We start from the raw sequence: 27,748 nt of genomic DNA, 5'->3' as shown, positions 1-27,748 counted from the left end.
TAGGCCCCACTGCAAGCAGCTCCTGGACCTCACAAGGGGAGAGAACAGCTGGGGCCCACATCGTGGGGTCCGCCTCACTGTCAGACCGCGGCTCGGAGGCAGGCTGCTTTAGGTGGGACACCTCTGCTCCCTGGTCCAGCCGGCATGGGACCCGGGTCCCAGGGTCACCTGACCAGCGGGGCAACTCCAGGTGCGCTCAGATCATGCACACACACGTTGACCTAACCGTGGATGATGGGAGAAGACGCAGTTCCGCATGGTGCCGTGGCGCCCCCTAGAGGGAGGTCGTCACCCGCAGGCTCCAGACCAGCAGGTGGACGCCCCTCACACACCCCTTGTCCTGCAGAGTGTGGAGCGAGGCTAGTTTCCCGCTGCTGTCTTGCTCTGTGCTCAGTGTGGATTGGAAGCATCCAGAAGAGCCCCAGACCCGTCTGTCCCCATTTCTCAGGAGAAACATCTGAATTCGAGAAATAATTTAATCATCCCCCCCCACCCCAAATCCATTCTGTGAATCCATTACTATCAGGAAAATCAAGCAGTAAATAGTTTTCTCCTTTGCCCTGTGTTCAGTGGATGTTTGCTTTTCTTTTTATCTAGAAATCAAAGAGAGAAAAAGAATGGGAGAGTCTTGTTCACAAAGACATGGCTGTTAGGAGACCTGAGTGCGGAGGATGGGAGGCAAAAGCCCACACCTCTGGGCGGTGGGAAGGCCGGGGCCTTGCTGTTTGAACACCGTCTCCAGAGTCGCCGAACACCTGCACCTCCTGAACATCACTCAAGATTCCTGATCAGTGAGTATGTATTCTTTAAAGGGGTCAGGTCCACTTCTGGAGCTTGGAGAGGAGCCTGCCTGGCGCCCTGCCACAGCCCAGGGATTCCTTGAGTCTGTGCTCTGGGCCCTTGTGGAAGGAGCTCTTTGTGTCTGTACTCATGTCAGAAGGTCCCTGGCTCAGAGGATGCATAAAAGGAGGTTTTTAAACACTCTGGGAGACAAAGGTTTGTTTTAAGAAACTAGCAATCACCTTGGAACAATGACACGGCTCTGCTTCCTCCTCCCCCCAGGGCACTGCTGCTGCTGCTGCTGCTGCTGCTAAGTCGCTCAGTCGTGTCCGACTCTGTGCGACCCCATAGACGGCAGCCCACCAGGCTCCCCCGTCCCTGGGATTCTTCAGGCAAGAACACTGGAGTGGGTTGCCATTTCCTTCTCCAATGCATGAAAGTGAAAAGTGAAAGTGAAGTCACTCAGTCATATCCGACTCTTAGCGACCCCATGGACTGCAGCCTACCAGGCTCCTTTGTCCATGGGATTTTCCAGGCAAGAGTACTGGAGCTGCCAAAGTTGCTGGGCTCTTTAGAAAACAGGCATGGACAAGGACACTCCAGCTCAAGAATGTCACGGAGGCCCCGCTGCTGGGCGGGAGGGAAGGGGATGTAGTATAGCCATGAAGGCGGCAGTTCCACAGCTGGTCGGTTGACGTAGCAGCAGAGGCGAGCCCTAGGTCAGTGTGCTTTACTTGATCAAAGTACATTCTTCTTAAAGATCGTTCTCATTGGATTTTAAAAATCAAGGTTTGGAGTTTCTTGACGAGGTTTTTGTTTATTCTGATTAGTTTAAGGAAGTTGAGATGTGGCTGTTTAAATGAATACTGACTTTATATTCTTAAAGTCCTTTATAAGGATAATGAAGTAAATCCCAGGTAAGAAAAAACACAGACCATAGGACTATCTGTCCTAAAATCTTACTGCTCGAATCTTAGATCCCGTTTGGAAACTATTTATTAGAATTTGAGAAATGAATATATGTCATTGGTCTGTCAAAAAGGTGACTAGATCAACAGTTTGGGGGGTTTTCAGTTACTATCAAGACTCCTACTGACAAAGAAAATTTTGTCCTTGTCATATGTTGTTAGCATCTTTATTAGAGATCAGGTAGCTAGTCATTGAGAGGGACTCAGTTTTTGCTGGGCGACAGAATAGATTTTTTTAAGGAAAAATATTTTATGGAAAAATTCTGCTAGTGTCTTTTTGAAAATTTTAGTTTTAGGTACGCATTTCTGAAGAGGCAACACATGCTCATGGCTCAGAGTTCAGGGAGTAAAAGGGTCGGTCCCTTTCCATCCTGCCCTTCAGCCTCACGTTCACCTGCTCGGAGGCAGCCAAGGTTTTCATCCTGTGAATCCTTCCAGGTATTTCGTGTGTACAAGCGAATGTGAACATTGTACAATACCATACATTTTAGGGTTCCTCAGTTGGCATCCCCCTGAAAATATTCCCAGCAACCCAGGTCTCCTGATCCGAAAGGATAATGTGAGTGGAAATGGGACTAGATGTAACCACTGGAATCAAACGCATCGGAATGCTCCTTTAGGCAAAACCTACTACAAACACCTGTGGTCTGCCTGCCGCCTCACCGACTGGCCGCCCCCCTTGTCTGTCCAACTCATACATATGCTGAGGGGCCCTAAGAGTAAAGACACTCAGAAATGCCACCACTTCCTGTCAGTGAGATCTGTACCCCAGATCAGTACAGACATCAATTCCACCAGTACTTGCTTTATTCCCCAAATCCCATAGGCATGTTTCAAAAGTTTAATTATCAATACTCCAATTTATTTTCTTAAAAAACCCCCCAAACTTGAGGAACCTACTAGCAGTACCTGGAAGAAAATCTCAGCAACAATCCAGGGGGAAAAGCCACTTAAACAAGCGCAAAGCCAAAAGCGTTACAAAAACTATAGAACATGACCCCAAACTCTGTCCAAAGGCAGGGAATACAGGATCTGACTTGGCAGATGGAAGGAATACTCAACACAGGTGTTTGTACTCAACATGGAGAGTGTAGAAATATTAGTAAGTATTTCCTGAGTTCCCTGTGGCCGAAGTATAGGCTCTAAGTATGATCCTGAATGTTTTGGCTGCCAAGAGTCAGCCACCTGGTTGTGGTGGGTGTTTAGTTGCTAAGTCATGTCCAGCTCTTTGTGACTTCATGGACTATAGCTCGCCAGGCTTCTCTGTCCATGGGATTTCTCAGGCAGGAATACTAGACTGGGTTGCCATTTCCTTCTCCAGGGGATCTTCCTGACCCAGGGATTGAACCCAGGTCTCCTGCATTGCAGGCAGGTTTTTTACCATCTAAGCCACCAGGAAAGCCCCAGAGTTAGCACCTACTAAATTATAAAATTAAAGATTATAATAAATTATTACTGCATTATCCTCTTGTGAATTATGAATGAGCTTAAAATAACAGATGTAGCAGTGGAGGAGTAAATCCTTGTTGATTAATGTTTAGAATGTCCTTTATTGAAACTCAAAGCACATTTTTTTTTTTTTTTTATCCTCAGAAAATGTATCGTGCTTGAGAGTCAAACTGGCTTTCAGACAAGTTCTTTTCGTACTTTGGCTAAAGTACTATTTCTTGACTGATTTACTAAATTATATTAGTAAGAATTTTTACTGTTAAGCAAATAAAGGAGAAGGAAATGGCAACCCATTCCAGTATTCTTGCCTGGAGAGTCCCATGGACAGAGGAGCCTGGTTGGCTGCTGTCCGTAGGGTCGCAGAGTCGACTGAAGTGACTTAGCCTGCATGCATGCATTGGGGAAGGAAATGGCAACCCACTCCAGTATTCTTGCCTGGAGAATCCAGGGGACGGGGAAGCCTGGTGGGCTGCTGTCTATGGGGTCACACAGAGTCGGACACGACTGAAGCGACTTAGCAGGCAAATAAAAAATAATTGCCAGACCTCAAATGAAAAACTGGAGGTGTGAAAACATTTTAATGCAGATTTTCTGTTGTTTGATGGTGAGATGAAGAGGCATGAGGCGAGCCTGCGGGGTGAGTGGGATCAGACTGGGGGACTGAGAGGCATGAGAGGCCTGCTGAGGAGCTGGGTCTTTATCTGAGTCCGTTGCGGAGCCACCGTTTTAAGCGGACATCTGATAGGATCTGCTGAGTTCATTCATCCATAACCCAGTCAGGGCCAACCTCCAGGGCGCAGGGTACTGTGTTTAAGGCAACCACAGAACAGAAAAACAAGGCCCCTTCTTCATGGGCTCTGAATGCTGGGTGAGAAGAGATGAGTAACAAGAGACTGACTGGGTAGATACTTTGGGGGGGGGGCGGCGTGGGCGGCACTTTCACTGCCTATTAAAACAATGGAACTGGAGGGGGGTCACGGGGAGGGGTTGCTGCTTTAGAAACAGAGGTGGAGAGGCCTCAGCTGAGGTCTGAGTCAGAACAAGGAACCAAAATCTGCACAAACAGCAGAAGTGGCTGAGGAAACAACTCCTGCAAAACCCAAGGGTGGAGTGAAGCTGCTGGGCTGGGGGCAGAGCCAGCAGGGGTGGACAGAGAGAGGTGGTTTGAGCGACGAGGTTGCTGAGGCTGCAGGCTGTGGGGCTAGGGAGTTACGGTCATAGACCCAGGGACGCCTCATGTCTCCTTTCCTTCTTTAAATCAAGTCTGACCCTGAGTTCCGTGGCAACCAACGTCAGCCTGAGAGGCTGTCACCTGCCCTGTGTCTCACAGAGCCCTGGGGCCAGTGTGGGGGGCCCTGAACAATGAGGGCTGAAACCTCCAGAAAGAGGCATCTGCAGGCTCAGGAGCCCGGCCCTCTGCATGAGCTGGCGGCCCTCTGCATGAGCTGGCGGCCCTCTTAGAGCTCCAGCCTTGTCCAGGGCCTGCAGAGGCCCCAAGGTTGGCGAGGCCCAGACCCCTTCTGCAGCCTGCTCTGCGCTCTCTCCCCTCCCCTCAGCAGCATCCCCAGGGGCAGGTGAGGCTTCTGGGAAACAAAAGCAGGAAGTCTGCCTGCCTGATTCCTCCTGGGCACCTCAACCCTCTGGGGCACAGGAGCACTGAGGCCTGGCTCTCAGCCTGGAACTGGAGCTAGGATTAGGTGCTGATGACCACACAGACAGTTTCAGAGGCTTGCCCTGGCTTCAGTGTGAAGCAGTGAGCTCCAGGGGCAGGAACCATCAAGACAATGCAGGGGTGACCATGTCTGAATGGGGGTGGGGTGGGGGAGGGAGGCTACCTTCAGGTAGAGAGTCTCTGCACTCTCCAGCTTCCTCCATCAGTCCCAGAAGCACCAGGAGGACTGGGGGCCCTTCTCTCCTCATCTCTGCTCTTCGAGCTCTCATTTCAGAAGCCAGATGGCAGAGCTGTAGCTGCCTCCATCCTGCCAGCATGACTTCAAAATAAAAAGACGTGAATTTATTTTTTGGAGGTTAGGAAAAACCTTGAAAAACTCAAGAGCCGCAACTCCTAACCAGCAGCTGCAGGCTTGTCTGTGGGCACTGTGGCCTGGAGCTGATGGGTCTTCGATAGAAGCCTGCTGCCTGGGGTCCGCCCCATCAACTTCTCAAATTCAGAGGTCCCCCTCCTGACTCCAACCCCCGCTATGTCAGCTCCTCACAACCGCCGGCCTTGGACACCATCAGCAAAAGAACAGCTTTCTGGATCAAATGAATAACCTTTCCTGAAATTGATTCTACGCCTCAGGTCCATCACCCCTGACGTCAAGCAGGCGGGCAAGGACAGCCTGTCCCCTGGACCTTTCCTCTCCAGCGGGCTGTCACAACGCAGAGTCTGGGAACAGCCCTGACCGCACTGCACGAGAAGCCTAGGGCACTCAGCTCCAGCAGCCCTGCCTGTTGAGTCAGGGTGGGGCCGATAGGTAGGCCTCTACCCACGGCGTTCCCAGTGCTCCTGCTGACCAACCGACCAACCCTTGGAAGTTCACATGAGGCTGTGTGGCCTCACAAGGCCCGTAGGGCAAGGAGAATGTATGTATTTCATTTCCAAGGTTTCCCCATGTTGGAGTAAAGCCCATGAAAAAGCAGACAGCAAACTTGTGAAAAAGCCTTTGTTTCAACAGATCTGTGGGGACGTCCAGAGAGAGGGCGACATGTCTCAGCTGACCCCTTAAACAATAACTGCACCAGCCAGAAATAGCAAACTTATTCCGCTTTGCCACGTCAACATTAACAAAGAACACTGCACGCTCATTTCAATTTTTTATTAAAATACTTTTTTGTTCATAGGGACAACCAAAGGAAAAAATACGTAATTTTATATGTCATAGATCATGTAAAATACAATAAACATAAACTCTTGGGAAAGAATCGATTTTAAACATCTTCAATGAAGATTTCATTAAAAACAAACTTTAAATATGTGGCTTTTTACATTTACCTCATTTTCCAGAAGCCTTGGTTTCTTTTCTCTATTGTGATGCTATTCTATTAATAAAGTTATTCAAATATCCTAACATTTTATCAATTTTGCTTTCTGAAACTTCAGAAATCGTATTTCTAAATGAATGACTCTTTTATAGCATCTATGTATCTCACTGCACTTGGATTATCATTTGGTTTGGTACTACTGTCGTGAGCACAGTCTTAGTAGTAATTAGATGTTATGGAGGGGCAGAAAAGCAGAGACATGTCTTACGAAAGGACAGAAACTTTTATATATGACTTTTAGAACACCTACTGGTTTAAGATTTAATTTTTTTGGATCAAGTTATAAAAAAGGTACCAAAATGACTTTTGATTTTTTTTTAAACCAGAGCTTCAATATAGAAGTGAATTGTGCTTAGAATGATAATAGATGGTATAGAGCTATCAGTTTCCCAAATGCTATACTTTTAATTTGGAAAACTATTGTTCAAAACCTGAAATACATTACAGAACTGGAAATGGAATTGTTTAGGTGAATGCCTTCTTTTAACTCCTTCATAAGTCAAAAAGTTAAATAAATTTGAATGTAAAACTTACCATTACATTTAGGGATAATTTCTTTTGGGAGAAATAGTGATAAGAAAAATCAGTTAAAACACAACATGGTTCAAGAAATTATTCTTCCAATAAGTGATATTATATTTTAGAGTTTAATAATGAAAACCAAAAAAGGAAGATAAATGCAGTTAAAAAAAAGCTTGCTGACATATTTATGGAAAATTAAGCATGTTGTCAATAAACACAAAAGCATTCCTCTATTCCTTAGTATAAGTGACTCTGAAAAACAGTAAAGTGGAAATGAAGCAGCTGGCTGCAGATTTCTTTAAAATTTTCTCCCTTAAGTTCAAGAAAAACTTCGGTTTTATAGTTATTAGTGAAGAAAGGGAGCTAATGTTTGTTTTCAAGGCACTTGTAAACAGAGGCATTCTAGGTAAAAGAAGACATCCCAAAGTTTTCTCATCTGAAAAATACATCCATGAGCTAAATTTCAACTTTTTAAAAGGCTAAAGTACCTTGAGTGTTCATTAGAGTTATCTGAAAGACAGAAAAGGTATCAAGTCTTCATATTTTATGAAAATTAATCATAATATCACATATGATCTTATAACTACTGTTCAGATAATGAATACAAAAAGCATTATCTATTTTTATATACTAAAATATTTAGATATACAAAGAGGTATTCCTAGAAAGTTATTTATAATTCAAATATATACTATTTGAGAAATTAATAATTTTGTAAAGCTAAGAGTCTCTGAACATAAACATGTACATTTCAGTTTCACCCTTGAAGATCAAGATTTTATTACCAAGAAGGGCACATACTATTTAAGCTTATCTTCATTGACACAATGTTCTGTAGTGTATTTAGAGTTAATGTCATCTTGAACAGAATTACCTGGGGGTTGGGGGGGGGGCAGGCAGCAGTTCATAATCTTAACCTCCTAGTGTGTGATTTCCTATGTTTAAGGAGAACACTTGATTCAGATACAAACCTAAAGGAAAGGTTACAAAATAATGAATGTAAATAGTTTTAAGTTTGTTTCTATTAGAATCCAGGCATTTTCAACCCTCCCCATTCATACCTGGATTCTCTGCTCTGTCCCCTCCGACCACCTGTCCACTGGAGGATGTGGCACTAAGCCTGAGCGGGCTCATTCCCCCGTCCAGCAAGCACAGCACTGCCATCTCCATACAAGGGGTGCTGTGTTCCTGGAGTCCAGGTGGCAGTGGTTTCCCATTCCTGGAGCTCTTTATGCTGGTACCTTAAGTCAGAGAAAGCTCTCCCTTCCTGTTTACTGAGCCGTTCTCTTCACAAAGCCTCAGGTATGACAGGCAATTCTTGTAAAGATGCTTCATATGACCCACACCAGCACTCTGGGCCTGGGTTGGAGGAGGAGAGACTCTCCCTACAGCTTTGTCATATGTGGAGTGCAGGACTGAGCCAGAACCAGAGAGTTCTACATTGTAAAATACAATTTTATGGTGATCTTTTGGTGAGATCTCAGAATGATCTATATGAATATCTACCCTACGCACAGAACGGGTAAATAATACCAGGCACAGTGGAAAATGGCAAACAACTCTAAAAACTCAGTGTCCTAGGAGTGGTACAATGAAGAAATCATAACTCATTAACATGCTCTAAACCTTTGACACAAGAGGCTTCTGGAATGTGGCAGAAAACGACAAGAGGCTTTGTGTTAGAAGCCTCTCCTCTCTGCAGGCATTCTCTGTGTACTTGCTCCTCACATGACCAAGGCTGTAGGTGTTTAGAAGAAAGGGCTCCCGCCAGCAGCAGGCAGGAAGAGCAGTCAGAATTGGAAGTCAGCACAATCTTCGATTTGTCAGACTTTAAAAGTAACTCGGTCCAAACTCTTTACATTTTCTCAACCTGCTGCATTTGGATGCAACCAGTAGACATCACTGAATAGCTTTCCATATCATACCTCTGACGAAACTGCTTCTGTCTGTACATCTTCTCCTTCCTTAAAACATGCAGTTCATACATTTGACAGTTTTGCTACCATAGTCGATACACTCTGGACCAATGCACTCGCAGCAGGCATTGTGGAACCAGCGATACTTGGAAGCACCCATGGACTCACAGGATATTTTACACTGATGTATGGACATGCAGTCATCAAAGTAAACCACAGTACACATGTGTTCTGAAAAACCAAAGATTAAGTAAGGTTTCAGAGCAATAAGCAGGAAAAGCAGGAAATGCTTTAACACCTAGCTGAACACTACTAACAAGTTATTTATCTAAGCTCTCTTGCTGTGAGCCTGCCCAGGACGGTGGGTGAGGTGTGGGGAAAAGAACACATCTGTTAATCACATCGAGAAGGGAGTCTCCTGCTCCAGCTCAGACACAGAGGGCTTCCTTTATCGCTTCCTCAAATTTCACTTTGACCTGGAAGGAGATCACTGGGCACCTCCAATAAGGAGAGGATCCTCCAGCTAAAACAAGTTTGGGAAATACTGTTCTAAATTTACACTGAAAATTTACAATAAAATAAACTTAAGAAATTCAAAGGATGCAGTGTGGTTAGCAATGTGGCACAACTCAGCATTGGTTATTAGAAATTACCCTGGTTGGTGTCTCTAGTAATTAGCTTCGTGCTTATTATTAGTTCATAAATTTGAATAATCTTTGAGAAAAACTTACGAATTATTTAACATCTAGCATGTTGATCATCTGTATTCTAATGATGGGAAAGTGGTAGTAAGACATTCGTGCATTTCTGAAGTTTCCCAAGACCCAGAATTTGTCTTATAAAGCACTTTAACCTGAGGGGAATCGCGGATTCTTACTCTTTATTAACAACACCTGATCTGCTTTTACTGTTGAGGGCTGAAGTTCATACTACTTCAGATAGGTAGGCTTGTAATGGAGGGCACAACAAGAAAGGCAAACAAAAAAGCACAAATTACACTGCCTGTGCATAACGCATCTCAAATTTAAGAAACAACTGTAATACTCAAACCTGTCTTATCCTTCCACAGTGGACCTGTGTGGAGAGTTGTATTTGGAAACATCACAGACTTTATGAAAGTTACATCCCTCTTACATTCCAAAGTTCAGGTGTGACTTTGCTCACTAAGACATGTTCCTAAACACGCTTCTCTGAATCTTACACGTAACTCTCTCATTCAGTTTCCCTGCTGACCAACAACACTCACTTGCAGAGCAGTGGCTGGGCTCAGGCTACCCCCAGAAATCAGGTGTCTGTAATACCAGCTGGCTCATTATGAAACTGAGCTGATGGCCTGGCATCATTCATGACATCAATGTTATTACAGGAACCTGGGCTCCTAGGACGCTCTGGATGTTACCCGATGATGAACAGCTCTGCATAAGGTAAGCAACCCTGCTGCTGTCTCATGAAAATAACAACGAAAGCCTAATGCAAATAAAATTAGAACCAGGTTATCTATTTTTCAGTGTAGCCTTTATCACTGAGAGTCTGAAGGAGTTGTGAGAACAACTCCTTGTTTACTCAGGGATGGAGTTATTAAAGTCCATAACTTACTTAAGACTATACATACTCAAAACCAAAAAGCTGCTCTAAAAGGTTAAAACAGGCTTCACAGACCACACAGAAAGCAAGGCGGGCAAGAGAGAAAAAGTCGACTTTGGCAGTTACCTTTGTCACTAGAATATGGAGCGTGGACGTTGTTACTGGGAACAGACACGTTCTGGTGGTGGGGTTGGTTCACGGTTTCTAAAAATGAAACCAGGTTCTCATGATGTGAGAGCTCTTCTGCAACAGGGAAGGAGACGATGTTCCAGTTCAGCTGGGTGTCTCCTTCTGTGAGCGCTCGGAAGAGGGAAGGGATGGGCTCGTGAAGCTCCTCCACTGTGCTCTTCGAAGTTGGTGGCGTGTCACTATAGTTTCGAGGATTACACATACCTGGCGGTGTGGGTAGGGAGATGGGAAGGAAGGCAAAGAGAATAAAATTTCTTTTTCTCACTGATTGAAATGTCGTTGAGATATTATTAGGTAGTAACTTGAAACCCAAGCTGCAAAATAGTAGTCAGGTGCCTTCTAACATTGTACACAGACCCTTTCTTAGCTTTTTGGCTAAGAGGGCTAGAGGCAATGACACCCTAGTAACATTGAGTACACCAAGGGCCCAGATCTTGTGTTCTAAATACCTATACTTGGCTAAGAGGAACAAAGCTCCTTGGGGAAAAGAGTGACTCCAGGGGTGAGTTAGGGAATGTTCAAAATGACCCTGGGACACCTTTCTGTGCCAGAAAGTAAGGAAGTGATTAATGAATGATGGACATGCCAAAAGACACAAGAGGCAACCTGAAAAGGCTCCCATTGACCAAACTGACAATTTTAACATTAAAATAAATACTGAAAATAATGGATTACCACTCTATGAATAAAATAGGGATCTATGAGTCCTTATAAATAAATGAATTTAAAAATGGAAGAGAAGGGAAAGTTCTTCCTTTTAGTCTTCCAGTCTATAGGAAATATAGAGGACAGAGCAACAAGTTAAATAACCACAAGAAGCTCTCAGTCAGACCCAGAAGGTGGCACATCTTCCACCAGAACTCTCTAGTGCCTTCATCAAGTCAATGGAATTTTAAAAGGTGATGAGGGGACGTGGAACTTTTTTAGAATAAAAGAAACTAAAGAAACCTAACAATCACATACACTAAGTGGGCTCTGATGGATCTTGCTTTGACTAAAACAACAGTAAACAGCCCTTAGGCAACTTGGGCAGCCTGAGCAGGGCTGGGGGTCCGACACGGAGAAGTGCTGGTAAACATGCTGCTGTGGCACCGATACCATGTTACGTCAGGAAGCTCGCTCTTTCTTCAGATGAATAACTAAAGCAGTTTGAAGGTACAGTAAAACTATGTATTTACTTTCTAACAGTCCAAGCAAACAAGGCGGGGACAGACACACAGACAGATGATGGGGGAGCAGGCGTGGCTGATGGCACTGGGGACCATTAAACAGCAGTTCACTGTGCTCTCTATTTCTGTGTATATTTGGAAAAGTAAAAACAAAACAAACATACACATACCCAAAACAAAGCCTGTGGGTAGAGATCCAGGATTAAACACCATAGCATCTGAGGAGCACGTTGAACAGCAAAGATGAAATAAGCTATGGCAGTTCCTCTTAGGAGAAAATCAGAAAAGAGGAACAGATGCTCTTACACAAGGAGCTGGAGGAGAAAGCTTGCCAGACAAAGTGCATGGTTCAAGTCCACAGTAGGAGACGGGACAGGAAGCCTGTCTGCCCTCTAATTTGGGGCCCCTCAGAAGTCTGGACCCCACCCACAGAAAGTATGGGACGTGTTTCCACTTAGAAGGGAGGTGCAGCCATAGGTCTGCAAAGGACACCAAGGGAGCCCAACTTGGAGGAGAGCTGCCTACAAGGAGGAGACCACTGCCGCACAAAAAGAACTGGAATATCTAAACCTTATGCTAGAAACAGCAGCTGAAGTTAAAATGAGAGTTGAAGTTATGTAATGAATTAACTCAAAGTTGAAAACCAGTCATTAAATCCTTAAAGGTAAATACTATTTTGGAGGGGGCAACTAGCTAAGAAGCACACTAGTTACTTCTAAAATTGTAGAGATATGAACACGTATAACTAATCTTTCTCAGTGGAAGAACTCTTCCTAGAAAAGCCTAATGGCACTATTGTGTGACGGTTAGAAGACACACTCTCTCTTACACACACACAACCTCTTTCTCTCACACACACACACTCTCACACACACACACACTCTCTCTCACTCACACAGTATTTTAGGTAATGATAAAAGTACATTCGTGTATATGGCCTCCATGTTTATGATAAATGCTTTTACATGTTTGCTGCTGCTGCTGCTGCTGCTAAGTCGCTTCAGTCGTGTCCGACTCTGTGTGACCCCATAGACGGCAGCCCACCAGGCTCTCCTGTCCCTGGGATTCTCCAGGTAAGAAACACTGGAGTGGGTTGCCATGTCCTTCTCCAATGCATGAAAGTGAAAAGTGAAAGTGAAGTCGCTCAGTCGTGTCTGACTCTTAGCGACCCCATGAACTGCAGCCCACCAGGCTCCTCCATCCGTGGGATTTTCTAGGCGAGAGTACTGGAGTCGGGTGCTATTGCCTTCTCCATGTTTATCAGGGGTTGATACCACTGTCTCTTTTTTGCTTTCATTACACATACTAAATTAACCTATATTTAATGCTCTAAAACAATTCAAACTTCTTTTATTTCAGTTAACATCAAACACACACACACAAAACTACACCCATCAAAGGCAGAGAATAAACTGTCCATTTTGGGAGGACAATGCAGTAAGAACTCATTTATTTGACAGTCACAAAACACTGGCATGCCTTCTGTGCACCAGACACTGTACCAGGGACTATCTTAGATTCTGAGATATAGGGGCAGGAGAAGGCACATTGGCTGCGGCTGTCTCAACTCAGTACAGCGCAAAAGAGAACAAGACACTGAAACATTAACTCCTATTTGGGAGTCCAAGAGCTGAATGTCACCGCTACAGTCTCCCTCAGGCCCATGTCACCATGGAACTCTGGGAAGATTCAGGAGCAGAAGACCTATTTTATCTATAAAACAAGAACTGCAAGCCCCCTTACAAGGACAATCAGAAGAGGGCGCTTGGAAATTAAAAATGAAAGCCAGTGGAATTCCCTGGCAATTCAGTGGTTAGGACTCTCCACTTCCACTGCAGGGGCCACAGGTTTGATCCCTGATCAGGGAAGTAAGATCCTGTATGCCGCACAGTGTAGCCAAAAGAAAAGCCAACAAACAACTCTGCTCTCTGCCAAGACTGACCCACCCCCACCCCTGGCCCCCAGGCACCTATTCCTGACCTATCTCATTTAAAATAATAAATAAATTTTAAAAGTAAAATAAAATTTGCATGACTTAAAAAAATATATATGTATAAACAGTATGGATTGGAAGAATCAATATAGTGAAAATGAGTATACTACCCAAAGCAATTTATAGATTCAATGCAATCCCTATCAAGCTACCAACAGTATTCTTCACAGAGCTAGAACAAATAATTTCACAATTTGTATGGAAATACAAAAAACCTCGAATAGCCAAAGCGATCTTGAGAAAGAAGAATGGAACTGAAGGAATCAACCTACCTGACTTCAGGCTCTACTACAAAGCCACAGTTATCAAGACAGTATGGTACTGGCACAAAGACAGAAATATAGATCAATGGAACAAAATAGAAAGCCCAGAGATAAATCCACGCACATATGGACACCTTATCTTTGACAAAGGAGGCAAGAATATACAATGGATTAAAGACAATCTCTTTAACAAGTGGTGCTGGGAAATCTGGTCAACCACTTGTAAAAGAATGAAACTAGAACACTTTCTAACACCATACACAAAAATAAACTCAAAATGGATTAAAGATCTAAACGTAAGACCAGAAACTATAAAACTCCTAGAGAAGAACATAGGCAAAACACTCTCTGACATACATCACAGCAGGATCCTCTATGACCCACCTCCCAGAATATTGGAAATAAAAGCAAAAATAAACAAATGGGACCTAATTAACCTTAAAAGCTTCTGCACATCAAAGGAAACTATTAGCAAGGTGAAAAGACAGCCTTCAGAATGGGAGAAAATAATAGCAAATGAAGCAACGGACAAACAACTAATCTCAAAAATATACAAGCAACTCCTACAGCTCAACTCCAGAAAAATAAATGACCCAATCAAAAAATGGGCCAAAGAACTAAATAGACATTTCTCCAAAGAAGACATACAGATGGCTAACAAACACATGAAAAGATGCTCAACATCACTCATTATCAGAGAAATGCAAATCAAAACCACTATGAGATACCATTTCACGCCAGTCAGAATGGCTGTGATCCAAAAGTCTACAAATAATAAATGCTGGAGAGGGTGTGGAGAAAAGGGAACCCTCTTACACTGTTGGTGGGAATACAAACTAGTACAGCCACTACGGAGAACAGTGTGGAGATTCCTTAAAAAACTGGAAATAGAACTGCCTTATGATCCAGCAATCCCACAGCTGGGCATACACACTGAGGAAACCAGAAGGGAAAGAGACACGTGTACCCCAATGTTCATCGCAGCACTGTTTATAATAGCCAGGACATGGAAGCAACTAGATGTCCATCAGCAGATGAATGGATAAGAAAGCTATGTTACATATACACAATGGAGTATTACTCAGCCATTAAAAAGAATACATTTGAATCAGTTCTAATGAGGTGGATGAAACTGGAGCCTATTATACAGAGTGAAGTAAGCCAGAAGGAAAAACACCAATACAGTATACTAACGCATATATATGGAATTTAGAAAGATGGTAACAATAACCCGGTGCACGAGACAGCAAAAGAGACACTGATGTATAGATCAGTCTTATGGACTCTGTTGCAGAGGGAGAGGGTGGGAAGATTTGGGAGAATGACATTGAAACATGAAAAATATCATATAAGAAACGAGTTGCCAGTCCAGGTTCGATGCACGATACTGGATGCTTGGGGCTAGTGCACTGGGACGACCCAGAGGGATGGTATGGGGAGGGAGGAGGGAGGAGGGTTCAGGATGGGGAACACATGTATACCTGTGATGGATTCATTTTGATATTTGGCAAAACTAATACAATTATGTAAAGTTTAAAAATAAAATAAAATTAAAAAAAAATAAAGGATAAAAAAAAAAATCTTCCACTTGTTCCTCCACTCTTATTTCACAAGAATTTCTTCCCACACCTTTTCTATAAAAATACAAACACATATATATGTAAATACTATTCGATACAAGCAAATGCAATGCTGTTCTATACACCTACAATATCTTATACATACCCTAGTCTATGCACATAAAATACTATTTAAAGTCTCTTAAAGTCAAGGATTCTGTGATAGGAAATATTAAGAAACGTAACATCAACTTACCAACACAGTCACAGCACTCATCCCAGAGGGTCCCAAGACACAGCATGCACTCCTTACAGCAGGAGCAGTTTCCTTCTCCAGGGCGGCACTGGCAGAGCTCCTAGAAATGAAGCAGACTTTCAGACTTAAAATTCCAAATAACTACATTTAAAACTGCTACTTTTTTGCAGCAAAAAAGCACTCCATAATAACTGCATTTATAGTCATTTACTCTTGGCACATTAGTTTAATTTAACATCATTAACTATTTGTAGGAAATAAATATCTACAAAGTAGATATTTAGACTTGGAATTAGATTCAAGTACTACTTAGATCTCAGGAGATTTAGATTTTCTTTTGGACACATTCAATGAATGCATTTTGGATCCTTTTATCTTATTTTGAAACAAAATAAAGAGATTTTACTTCATAACCTATAACTTCATCTCCCATATGAACGCAACACACTCAGTACAAGAACAGAATCCACTTTCCAGCTATTAGATTCACTGTCAAATGCATGGCCAGTTGACTTGTAGTGGGAGCTGTGGCTCCTCAATATGTAAAGTGTAAATTAACAGCATCTTTTAACAGCTATTTTCATTGATCTAAGCGTGCCTGGCGTGGCTGACTGTTTACAAAATGGGCAGCAATCCTTCCCCTCCCCATGTCACCCTCTTTGCAGCTCCTCTGATCAAGAGACAAGGGTCTATTTCCAGACCTCTTGAATGGAAGTCATCTTGAAACTTGCCCTGATCAACAGAATTTGGTGGAAGTGATTTAGTGTCAGTTCTGAGTGTGGGCCTGAATAGACCTGGGATGTTTCCTCTCCTTCTCTTAGAATTTTGCCCAGCTGCCATGTGAAGCCCCAGAGAGGGCCACATGGACAAGTCAGTCCATCCGAAGCCACCCCTGCTCAGCCATCCTCCAATCAACCAGCAGCTGACAAGAGCCACAAGAATAAGCCCAGAAAACCTACTCGGCTGATAAAGGCCCAAGCTGCTGATCCACAGAAAGAAAAGCAAAATAAATGGTTATTGTTTCAAGTCACAAAGCTTTGGGATGGTTTGCTACTGCAGGAAACTAATTAACGCAGCTTGCTTTGTACATGAAGCTTCAAGGTAATTCCTTTAGCCTCTCCTCTACCCCTCCTCTGGAGAAGGCAATGGCAACCCACTCCAGTACTCTTGCCTGGAGAATCCCAGGGACGGCGGAGCCTGGTGGGCTACCATCTATGGGGTCACACAGAGTCGGACACAACTGAAGAGACTTAGCAGCAGCAGCAGCTACCCCTCCTCTGGCCACTAGAGTCACTGCTAAACAAACCCAACCTAAGGGAAACTCCGTGAACACATGGCTTACTTGGCTTTCTCCAGTTGGTGACATTATATATATATATATATATATATAAAATCTACATATATAAACATAGCACAGTATTCATCCCTATTAATCTTACTATGTTTCTAGACCATTAGAGTCAGTCCATCATTCTTATATGACATAGTTTTTTGCAAGATGATATTTCCAGTTTTGGTGAGAGGTAACTGACATACATCACTCACTGTAATTAACACTGACACACATTAAACTCTCACATTTAAGGTGTACAGCATGATGGTTTGATTTACATTTATTGTGAAATGATCCCTGCAGTAGGTTTAGCTAACATCCATCATTTCATATAGATAAAATGAAAAAAAAAAAAAAAAGATTTCTCCTTATGATGAAAACTCTCAGGATCTACTCACTCAACAGCTTTCCTGTATGTCATATTGCAGCAGTAACTACAGTCGCCATGTGGGACATTACAGCCCTAAGACTTACTTACAACTGCAAGTTGGTACCTTTTGATCTTCCTCCAATTTCCCCTCCCAATGAACCCACTTCTGGTAACCACAAATATGACCTCATTTTCTATGAGTTTGTTGGGGTTTTTTTGCACTTATTTCACTTAGCACAATGCCTTTAAGGTCCATCCATGTTGTTGCAAATGGTAGGATTTCCTCATTTTTTATGGCTGCATAATATTCCACATCTGTGTGTGTGTGTGTGTGTGTGTGTGTGTGTGTGTGTATGTGTGTGTGCGTGCATATATATGTATACAAATATATGCAAATACACACACACACAACTTGTTTATCCATTTATTCATCAGTGGAAACTGAGGTTGTTTCCCTATCTTGGCAGTTGTATGTAATGCTGCTATGAACATGGGGGTGCAGATACCTCTTGGAGTTGGGTTTTTGCTTCCTTCAAATATATCCCCAGATGTGGAACTGGTAGACCATGTGATGTGCGATGGTTCTACTTTTAATTTTTTGAGGAACCTTCAAAATGTTCTCAACAGTGGCTACACCAATTTACATTCCCATCAACAGTGCACAAAGTTCCCTTTTCTTCTGAAATTCTTCACCCCTTTCACAGCTTGTCCATGTTCCAGTACCAGCTTCAGAAAGATTATTATCTTCTACATCACTTTTACTTCAAAGTCACCATCTTAACTAGAGAGCCGGTTGTGCTGAGATGTGGGATTTCTATGTGGACTGGCTGTTTACTAGTTCACTAAACTGCCCGTGACCAACCCTGAGCACCACTCTGTAGGCTGAATGTAGGATCCCAACCAAACTGGATGTCCACAGAGCTGGAAAGAAAGTCTGACCTATTGCCGCCTCCGCTTTTATCCCGCCACTGCCTCCCCCAGAATTCCTAAGTGGGTTTTATGTAACATAAACAGGCACCGTGGTAAGAGTTTTATACGCATTATGTTAAAGCTCATAAAGCCCTTATCAAGTTATTATTTATCTCTATTTTAATATAATGTTATGAATTTGTACATCATTCAATTAGTAAGTGGCTGAGATCTGACCCCGGTTCTGGATCGCTATTCCTGCTTTTAAAACATAAAGCTTATTAATATAAATAATAATATAAAGCTTCTCATTAATTTAGCATTTCAGTAATTATAGTTATTACTTTCTTAGAACAAACCCATAATTAAACAGCTAACCCTTCAGGTTGCTTAATCAAAGGCACTATTACATCTTTCACCCTCAGTACTTGAATATAACGACAAGTGCTAGTGCCCAAGTTTAATCATTGTTTGTAAAGGTAAAATAAGTATCATTGGCATGAGCTGCAAAACCAGTGAGTTGGGATTTAATACCTAATTCTGTTTTTGCTTCAGCCAGTTAAAGATCACATCACTGCCTCCCTGGTCTGCAAGTCTCAGGGAAAGTGTGGGTGCTGCTCCTGGTGCAGATGAAAGGCTGGAGGGGGCGGGTCAGCAACCCAACCCAAGGCTCCAGTGTCCTTCTTCTGCCTCAGGGCTGCTCCAGCCCCAAGGCCTCCGCGAGCCAGAGCCAGGGGACATGCATCTCCACCTCTGTGCAAAATACCACAGCAGGGGTTCTTGGTACATGGCGATCACACCGTTCCATACATTTACAGTGGAAAAAACTGAAACCTTATACTAAATAGAAAACAGAAATTTATACGTTTCAGCTATCCGACATTGACCAGCACGAGTATTTAGAGATAATTTGGAAATCTGCTTCAAAAGCCTCTATGAAATGAAAACATGGCAGGATGAAAAGTTGTGGGACAAGTCTAATTTAAAATGTATTTTTACTATGTTAGTATCAGTGAAAATCTTGAATATTCCAAAGAATTTCAATTTTTTCATGCCAAAAGACAGATTTCATATGATTATTTAATCTTTAGTGGAAAATCTTATTCTCTGTATGACTAAGGTGCTGGTGAGATCTTAATCCTCTATGCAAAATAAACTGGGGGCATTATTCATCCAAGACTAAGCCAAGACTTACAGTTTCATTTTATGAACTCTTTATGAAAGAGTTCATTTTATAAACTTCCATATTTCCAGGTCAGAAATGGAAACTGGTCACTTGAGGGAAATTTTTATTTATATTCTGATGTAAATTCGCTGGAAGGTATCTCCACTCCTTAACTGTTGCCAAAATCTGAGAGATTTGTTAGCACCATTGTTAAAACAGGGAAATATCATCACTGGAAACAGCATTAGAGTCTAGTGGACAGCCAACGACTTGGATTTACAGGGTCTGGATTCAAGTCCTAGCCCGCAAAAGGCAGCATGTCACACCAAGTCTCAGTTTCTCAGATGCTCTGTGATCCAGCAGTCCCACTCCTAGGTATTTACATGAGAGAAATGAAAACATACATCCACACAAAGACCTATCCATGAAAGTAAGTAACTTCATTCATCACCACCCCAAACTAGAAACAATCCATGTCAATCAGCGAGTGAACGGATGAAGAAATCACACAACAGAACGTCACTCAGCAAGACCAAGAAAGGACTCCCTGACACACACACAGCTGCACGGTCAATCTCAGAAGCACTCTGCTAACTGAAAGAAGCCAATAGGCACAAAAGGGAACACACTGTACGATCCTGTTAGCAGACATTCTGGAAAAGGTGAAATTACAGGAACAAAAATCATCCAGCGGTGGGAAGGTACTGAGGATGGGGAGGAGGTTAGTCTCGACTCCCTGGGCAAGAAGGGACTTTTAAGGGTGATGAAGACATTTCCTATCTCAACTGCTGTAGTGGTTACATGAGCATATGTGACCAATCTTACCCCCCAAAAGCTTTGGGAGACTAAGGAATATCTCATCTCATCTTTGAAGGACCAGTATAGTACACTGAGGCCCATAAATTTATTAAACAAATCTGACCTGAAAAGTATAAAGCATTATATAAACATAAACTGGTATTAAAAAAAGTAATGCAGAAGATAGTTCTGAAAATACATTTCTCTATTTTAATTTCAAACTAAATTCCTCTAACATATATTTTTTAAAAAACAAAGAAACATAAAACAATGCTGGTGAAAAATGCAGAATGTGAAAGTTGTATTGATATACAACAACCTTTATTCTATATTTAAGGGTTAAAAATCACCTAAACATAGAATAAAAAGGACTGTATCAAATATTAAGAGTAGTCAGTATTTAGATTCTAAACAGGACTATAAATTGCTTTCTTTCCTTTTTCTTCTTCTGTGTGTTTTGTGGCGTCCCTTTGAGAACACAATATTTTTATCAAGGCAAATAAATTTAAATTTAAGTAGTAGGACTTAAGATAGTTTAATTGCATACAGTACAAAAAAAAAAAAGACACTCAAAAACATAAGCTAAGGTCCTTAAATATTAAACTAAACAAACCGTAACTATTTGTAATATCATGACCTAAAACCCCCAGGAATGTAAGAACAAAGGTAATTATGAAAATGAACACTGTGGGAACATCAGTAACCAACAAGGCATCAGCCTGTACCTGTGGTGACACAATTTTCACAACCCTTACTTAGGTCAAATGAGTGTTTAAAAACCAAATATAAACAACACATCTTCAAATAATTAACCTTTATTCGAAAGAATAAACATAATTATAATTATGTTAGTTACAACAAATCTGTTTTGACATACGAATACTCTTTGAGGAGGACATCAGACAGACTTTCAAACTTGGGACAGAAATATCTAACCCAAATCTTATCAACATGTTTAAATTCTAATTGGCAAACTTTTGCCTTGAAAATAATATAAACTTAAGTGAAATACTACTAACATTACGAAAACAGAATTTATCCTTTTGGTTAAATAGATCAACATACAAGTTCATGTATATACATGAACTACCAAAATATATTAAATTACACCCATTTCTTACATAAACCTCATAACAAAACTTTAATCCTACTTCAAAAGTACCCCAAAGCATTTCTTTAAAATCATCCAGATGAGGTGAAATGGGAGGAGGTGGAGCAGTGCTGACCACTGCTGAAGCTGAGTGATGGATGAATGGGGAGTTATTTTACTATTCTCCCTATGAACATTACATTTAAAAACTTCCAAGTGTCCTGATAAAATCCTCATCTTTGGGGTGTTTTTTTTTTCGGCCCCACCATGCAGCATGTAGGAAAGCATGAAGTCTTAACCACTGGACTGCCAGGGAAGTCCCCTGCAACTTTGCTTTGAAGGGAAACAATGACTTATTCTTCCCTTAAATTACATTAGGTCTGACTTATTATTTCTGGATATTAATTTCAAAGATTTTCAGGAGGTGTTCCCTGAAGCAAAACAGGACAAAAATAAGTCAGAGTCACAACCTTTAAAGACAGAGAAGTAGGAAAAAAAGAGGGAAAACATAGTAATGTTCATAAAAGGAAAGAAAAAACACTGCATATTATACACCAAATATTACTAGTCTAGTAATAAAGCAAGATAACTGCAGGAAAAAACTAACATGGAATTTAATTAGCACTGGTTAAGGCACAAGGGAGAGGAAGTTAATTTTTTAGTTTACTGTAATTAAGAAAACCCTGAAGATACCTGAACTATTTACAATTTTAACTTGAAATACATTTAAAAAAGCTAGAATTATTAGTGAGAAACTACTTTGAAATTTCAACTTATTTCAGATAATCTAAGATTTATTGAGTAGTTAAATCACTTTTTAGAATTAAAAAAAACCAGACTGTTGATTTAGTTCATAAAAGTGCAAAATAAATATTCAGACAACTGGCAAAGTGCTAAAAGAATGCATCAGTGATCTCTGAACCCAAGTTTGAATACTTCATGAAATATAATGTTTATATCATCCTAAATATGACCATAAATATTAGCTAAAAATACAAGTCAATAAGGGGTTTTTCAGTTCTTAAAACAAAAAGGGTCTGGAGATTTCAGTGGTAGAAGTATAATATTGATCCAAATTTTAAGTATTCTTTTCAAAGAGGCAGAAGAAAAAAACAGGAAAGATTTTGTTAAAAGCAAAATCTTGTATTACCATTTTTCCCCTAAAAGAGGACAGCTCAACCACCCATTATATGAACAAAGGAATACACCAAGATGACAATATTGCTTTCCTGATGTTAAAATTAGATTTCTTTCCTGTCAGCACAAAATAAATACTTACACAGGGACCACCCTTCTACGCAGCAACTTGTAGGAGGGGTAGGAATGACTGTGTTGGTAAAACACATTTACACAACTCTGAGCTTCCAGGAAAAATGTTTTATATTTAGTTATTTCATGAGTTGCCGAGGGCTCAAACATAAACAAATGTTCTAACTTATCCTCACAGTACATCATTTCAACACTACAGATGTTGTTCAAACCAAACCAAAAGAACAAAAAGCAAAGCTAAATGCCCTCTTAGGAAGGAAGTTTCTTCTACAGCATGGCCTTCCTTAAAGTTCTTATCTCCCATCTCTGTTTCTGTGCATGTTTTTCTGCAAGTTTAAGGAGAAAAGCTATCATTGCCATCTAAAATGTCAACGTGCCTTGATCTATGTTGAATGGAAATGTGGAATTTTAATAACTCAGTATGTGTGATGACAAACAAAGCCCCAGCAATTCCTCACCTTCTCAGGGCCATCAACCACTCTAAGAACCTCCTGAATGCTAGGGACTCTTCTTAGAAAACTGTACATATGCAAATTTGAATATAATTCTGGGGATTCCCTTTAAGAGAAGCATTTAAGAGGCCCAAAGACCCCAAGCTGACAATTCTTAACACGTGAAAGGTCAATAGCCAATCTATTCTTCAAGTGAAGAGAAGAGGAATAGAAGAGGGCATTAAAGTTCAAGTTTCTACCCGACCAGTCAGACTACCCTCCACACAAGGGCAAAAAAGACAAGAACCAGGTATCTACCAATCAACTACCACCCCAAACACAGCACAAACATCAGCCACTCAAAACAAACAAACCAAAAACTTCACCTCAGGAAAATGATCAGCCTCAGAGCAGATCCAGCATCGAGAACTTCTCTGACTCTCAAGCGATACCCTCCAGTCTATGTATGCCAGCCCTGCCACAAACAGTCTGGCCAATCAGGCTTTTACGCTTCATTCTTAACTATAAAAGAATCAAAGGAATATTGTACATTTGAGGAAAGCCACCTGCATGAAATAAATATACATTGAAAGAAAAAAATTATCTTGGAAGAAAAAGAAACCTAGGTAACAGAATGGGGTGGGGGAGGGGGAGAGACATATCTCCATCTCCATCAATAAAACTTCTAGTAATTCTCAGAGATATCTGAGAAAATGGCATATTCGATACAAGTAAAAGTGTTAATATGAAAAATTACCAAGCAGAAAATAAGTTATTGCTAAAATTTTAAAATTCAATTCAAAAGGTTTTAAGAAAATCCTCAATACTCAAGGCCTCTATCATTTTAACCTTACACACTCTGCCACTACGTACTACCAAGGGCGATCTCCACTATTCCAGAAAAGGAGTAGATGATTCCTGGCTCTGAAGGAACAGGAATCAGAAATGCTCACATGAGTGAACCATGTTTGTTTTTTTTTTTTTAAAGAGTCCTACGTTCTTGCAATGAGTTTACCAGAATCACCATTTAATAGGAGAAGCTGCACCTGATTTTCCAGTTTTTACAAATTTTTTTTAACCTACGTTTGGAAGCATTTGTATTACAGATTTTTTAAATTAAATCACAAAACAAAAACTTTTAAGAGTGTTTATTGACAGTAACCAAAAGCTTTCTTCTTTAAATACTGCCTTACCAAGCAAGGTCTTTAAATAAAATCCAATTTTTAATTAGCTGAATAATGGAAATCATAGTCTTGGAGAGTCAAAAAATAATTTGAGATTTAAGTAGATTTCCACCTAAACATGAATATAGCAATTTTTATGAGACTGTTTCTAATAGTGAATAATGAAGCTACATTGAAACAATATGGGAAGTAGCACGGATTCCCCTATGACCACAGCATAAAGCTGGACTTCACGAGAAGACTACAAAATTTTCAGCCACCATTAAGCCAGTGTGTCAAATCAAAACTTCCAGGTATAAAACTATATGATATTAAAGAATTATTAATTTTTAAATTGCTGATAGCTGTGTTCAAGAGTTCTTATCTTTCAGAGATAGACATTAGAATTTGATAAAATAATGTCAGGGGTCTGCTTGACACTAACAGAGATGGGGACCCTAACAGTGCAGGGGAACAGAGATGAGGCAAGCGAAGCCCTGGGTTAACGACTGCTGTAACTGCTGATGGTTACTGTTGTTCATTATACTCTTCTCTCTTCTATTTAAAAACATCCAGAGTTAAAAAAAAAAAAAAAATTAACAACCAACCAACCAGCCTCTCTAGTTAAAAGTTTTGGTTTAAAATGCAAAGTGATGGTACGTGGAGTATGAGATGGTGGTAACCACACTCACAGAAAGGCCAGGCTTCCCAGAATGTTAACTTTTAATGAGCACCAAAACGTCACAGATCAGCACAGAATACCTCTCATCTACAAAACCCATGATCACTTCTAGTACATATGCACAAACGCTCTCGTATCAGGAGTACAGGCAAAAGTTGGTTGAGTCATACTTCATACAGAATTCACATATACATAGTTTCAGCAGTGCACTGAATTTCTTAGCCAACAGCTAGAACAGAGGCTAATTAATACAGACACAAGACTGCTGATGGTCTAACAGGATGGGAAAGGGAGAACAGCTATATAAGACATGAAGTTCACCACTAATTAACCCAACTTTATGGACAGTAATAATCAGTATGCGTATGGAAAGGCCATAGCCTTCGTGTTCAGACACAGGCCATGTTCCACAGTCACTTCTTAGCTCTATGAACTAAGCCAATCGCTTAACCCCACTTTTCTCTTCAGAAAGGCTTGCCTTGACGGCCGAGAGAGATCACTGTCAAGTATCTTGAAAGCAGATTCTCCCCACACTTGCGACCTTGAGAAACCCTGACCCCAAACCACCCAGCTCAGCTGCTCCTAGGTTCCCAACCCTCAGGAACTGTGTCAATAATAAATGTTTACTGCATTAAGCTACTCTGTTTGGGGTAACTTGTTACACAGAACAGACAATTAGTACATTATATTTAGAGAACAGTCTGTCTATGATTTGACTAGCTAAATTTTTTTTCCTAAATATAGTAAGTGAGCCTCTTTGCTATGTAAACTAGATTGTACAACAGAACCCTTTAATTCACCTGAATAGATAGCTCATCACCTTGTAACGGCCTGTTTACAAAGCTGGATATTATTTCCTGTACTGAACTCCTTGAGTCTGAGTTTGCTCGTGAAGTATGGGGGCAAAACCCCAGACTAGTGTAATGGTTCTTACACTGTATTACATAGACACTCTCTGTGTATTTGCATTCTATATCTGCTATACAATAAATTTTAATAGTAGTAAAAAGAGTATTCTTAGTCCTACCTGAATGAGGCATTTGCTCACATCACTGGCACAGAGTGCTTTGTTACAACTCAGTGACATAGGGACCCATGTCAGGAACACCAGAACGGTGAGAGTAAGCATAACAACAGAGGGTGACTTCATGATTCTTCAAAGACAATCAGTAACTCCCAGGAAGCTAAACAAACAAAAAAACAAACAAAAAACTTTAATTCAAAGGCAAGTACTAAGGTAAAAACAAATACAAAAATGCAAAACAAGTAAGTAAACCGAGACTCGTTGTTTGTGTTAGGACTTCTGAGTGATCATTTATAAAGATTATTCTCAACAAAAGATTACTTATACACTCAAAAAAAAGTTACAGTTTTATATAGTAACATCTTGTTAGCCATCTTCAAATGTATACAATTCTGAAATTCCTCAGACTACCCAGAAATGGTGACTGTGAAAGTTAAAGCAAATAAGTAGTTCTAATACTACACCGTTACTATTCAGCTTTAGTTTCAGGCCTACTATTCAACTTTAAGCCAGCCAAAAAACCCAAAAAACTATTAATATTGCATTATAAATTTTTAAAAACATTTAATGATATTTTAATTTCCACAATTAAAATAAAATTTAAAAATGCAAACTATTCTAGTGGTTACTTATTACTACCTCATTTTGTCTAACATAATTAGCTAGAATGAAGCAGCTCAACGGAAGGAGTGGGCAGTTGTTCCTGACATGCTTTAGCGATTAACAAAGGGAAGAGTAAATTATTGACTGCATTAAGAACTCTGATTTATCAAAATGTGACGATATTCTTTTACTTCTTTACCTTAGCTATCAGAGATTCTTCAAAGTTACTGAAAAAGATGCTACAGTCCAAAACGAGAAAGACCAGCACAAATTCTGACGGTGGTAAAAACAACCAACACGGTCATTAAATTTTCAAAAAGGAGAAAATAAAACTTCCTAGGGTTTAAAACACACACTCAAAATGGAATCAATGAAATAAATAGGTGAGGTGAGACGGATAAAAGGTACATTTATGGGCCTTTCAGATCACTGTAAACCTTTTTCCTTAGTGTGAGGAAGAACAATAAAGCAAAACCACAGAAGGTAGAAAGAGAACCGGGGCTCTGTGCCCGGGCGGCTCGGTTTTGGACGAGAAAGCCCGGGGACGGGGCCAAGGCGGGGCCCCTCCAGGACCGTCGGACCCACCGCCCGCTGCACTGAATCCGGAGCCGCCGGCCCGTACTCGTGGCGGCCCAAGAAGGCGTAGGAAAATGGAAGCTTCCTGAACTAGTTATCAGCCCCAACCACTGAACAGGGGGTATTTCCCCACCTCACGGCTGTCCCCGCGCCCCTCCCGGAGCCGCCTCTAGCGGGCGTCCAGGTGAACGAGGCGTCGAGAGGCAGGTAGCCGGCTCCTTAGCCGGGAGCGGTTGCCTCCGGGGCCCCGGGAACAAAGCGCCGCGGCCCGGCTGGCGGCGCTGACAGCGGCCCCGGAGGCCCGCGATTGGAGCGACGCCCCGCGCCCGGCCCGTCTTGTCCCCCGCAGGCCGCCCAGGCCGCGCGGGCCCCGTCTCCTCCCGCCGCGCCGGCCCAGCCGCGGCCTCCAGACCCCGAGCAGCGCCCCCGCCCGCCCGCCCCCCGCCTCTCACCGTGCGCAGCGAGCTTGCCGGGTCCCAGTTCCCCACGGGTTGGCCGAGCGGGCGCGCCGTGGGCTGTGGAGGGAGGCAGGCCGCGCCTCCACGCCGTCCTCCGCGCGGCGCCCGCAAACCTCTGCACCGAAAGAGGCAGAGACCGGCCAGTCGCCGCCTCACCCCCGCACCCCGCTTCCCTCCGCCCCCT

At 41.8% G+C, this 27,748-nt stretch overlaps 2 protein-coding genes across 4 annotated transcripts in view; one reads left to right on the top strand and one right to left on the bottom strand.

The window, feature by feature from the left end:
• LOC112444203 (WAS/WASL-interacting protein family member 1-like) overlaps window positions 1-6,126 on the top strand; it is a 33,077-nt gene extending 26,951 nt beyond the window's left edge. Inside the window, exon 4 of the mRNA XM_059881119.1 lies at window positions 598-6,126. The gene's annotated coding sequence lies outside the window, so the exon portion shown is untranslated. The remainder of the gene's footprint in view (window positions 1-597) is intronic.
• Window positions 6,002-27,677, bottom strand: TWSG1 (twisted gastrulation BMP signaling modulator 1). Of its 3 annotated transcripts, none has more exons than NM_001076089.1 (5): window positions 27,559-27,677; window positions 25,931-26,087; window positions 15,694-15,793; window positions 10,391-10,657; window positions 6,002-8,911 (listed from the first exon to the last, which is right to left on the bottom strand). In NM_001076089.1, exons 2-5 carry the CDS (start codon window positions 26,051-26,053, stop codon window positions 8,730-8,732), a joined length of 672 nt encoding a protein of 223 aa, NP_001069557.1. In that variant the 5' UTR covers window positions 26,054-26,087; window positions 27,559-27,677; the 3' UTR covers window positions 6,002-8,729. The 3 variants fall into 3 exon arrangements, with proteins under 3 accessions (NP_001069557.1, XP_024840134.1, XP_059736922.1); XM_024984366.2 differs by lacking the exon at window positions 27,559-27,677 and adding an exon at window positions 27,240-27,379; XM_059880939.1 differs by lacking the exon at window positions 27,559-27,677 and adding an exon at window positions 26,730-27,112.
• Between the last annotated feature and the right edge of the window lie 71 nt (window positions 27,678-27,748).

Source organism: Bos taurus, chromosome 24, assembly GCF_002263795.3.
Source record: "Bos taurus isolate L1 Dominette 01449 registration number 42190680 breed Hereford chromosome 24, ARS-UCD2.0, whole genome shotgun sequence".
Classification (NCBI taxonomy): domain Eukaryota; kingdom Metazoa; phylum Chordata; class Mammalia; order Artiodactyla; family Bovidae; genus Bos; species Bos taurus.
Note: the sequence above shows the minus strand (reverse complement) of the source record. Positions and strands in the feature narration are given on the sequence as shown.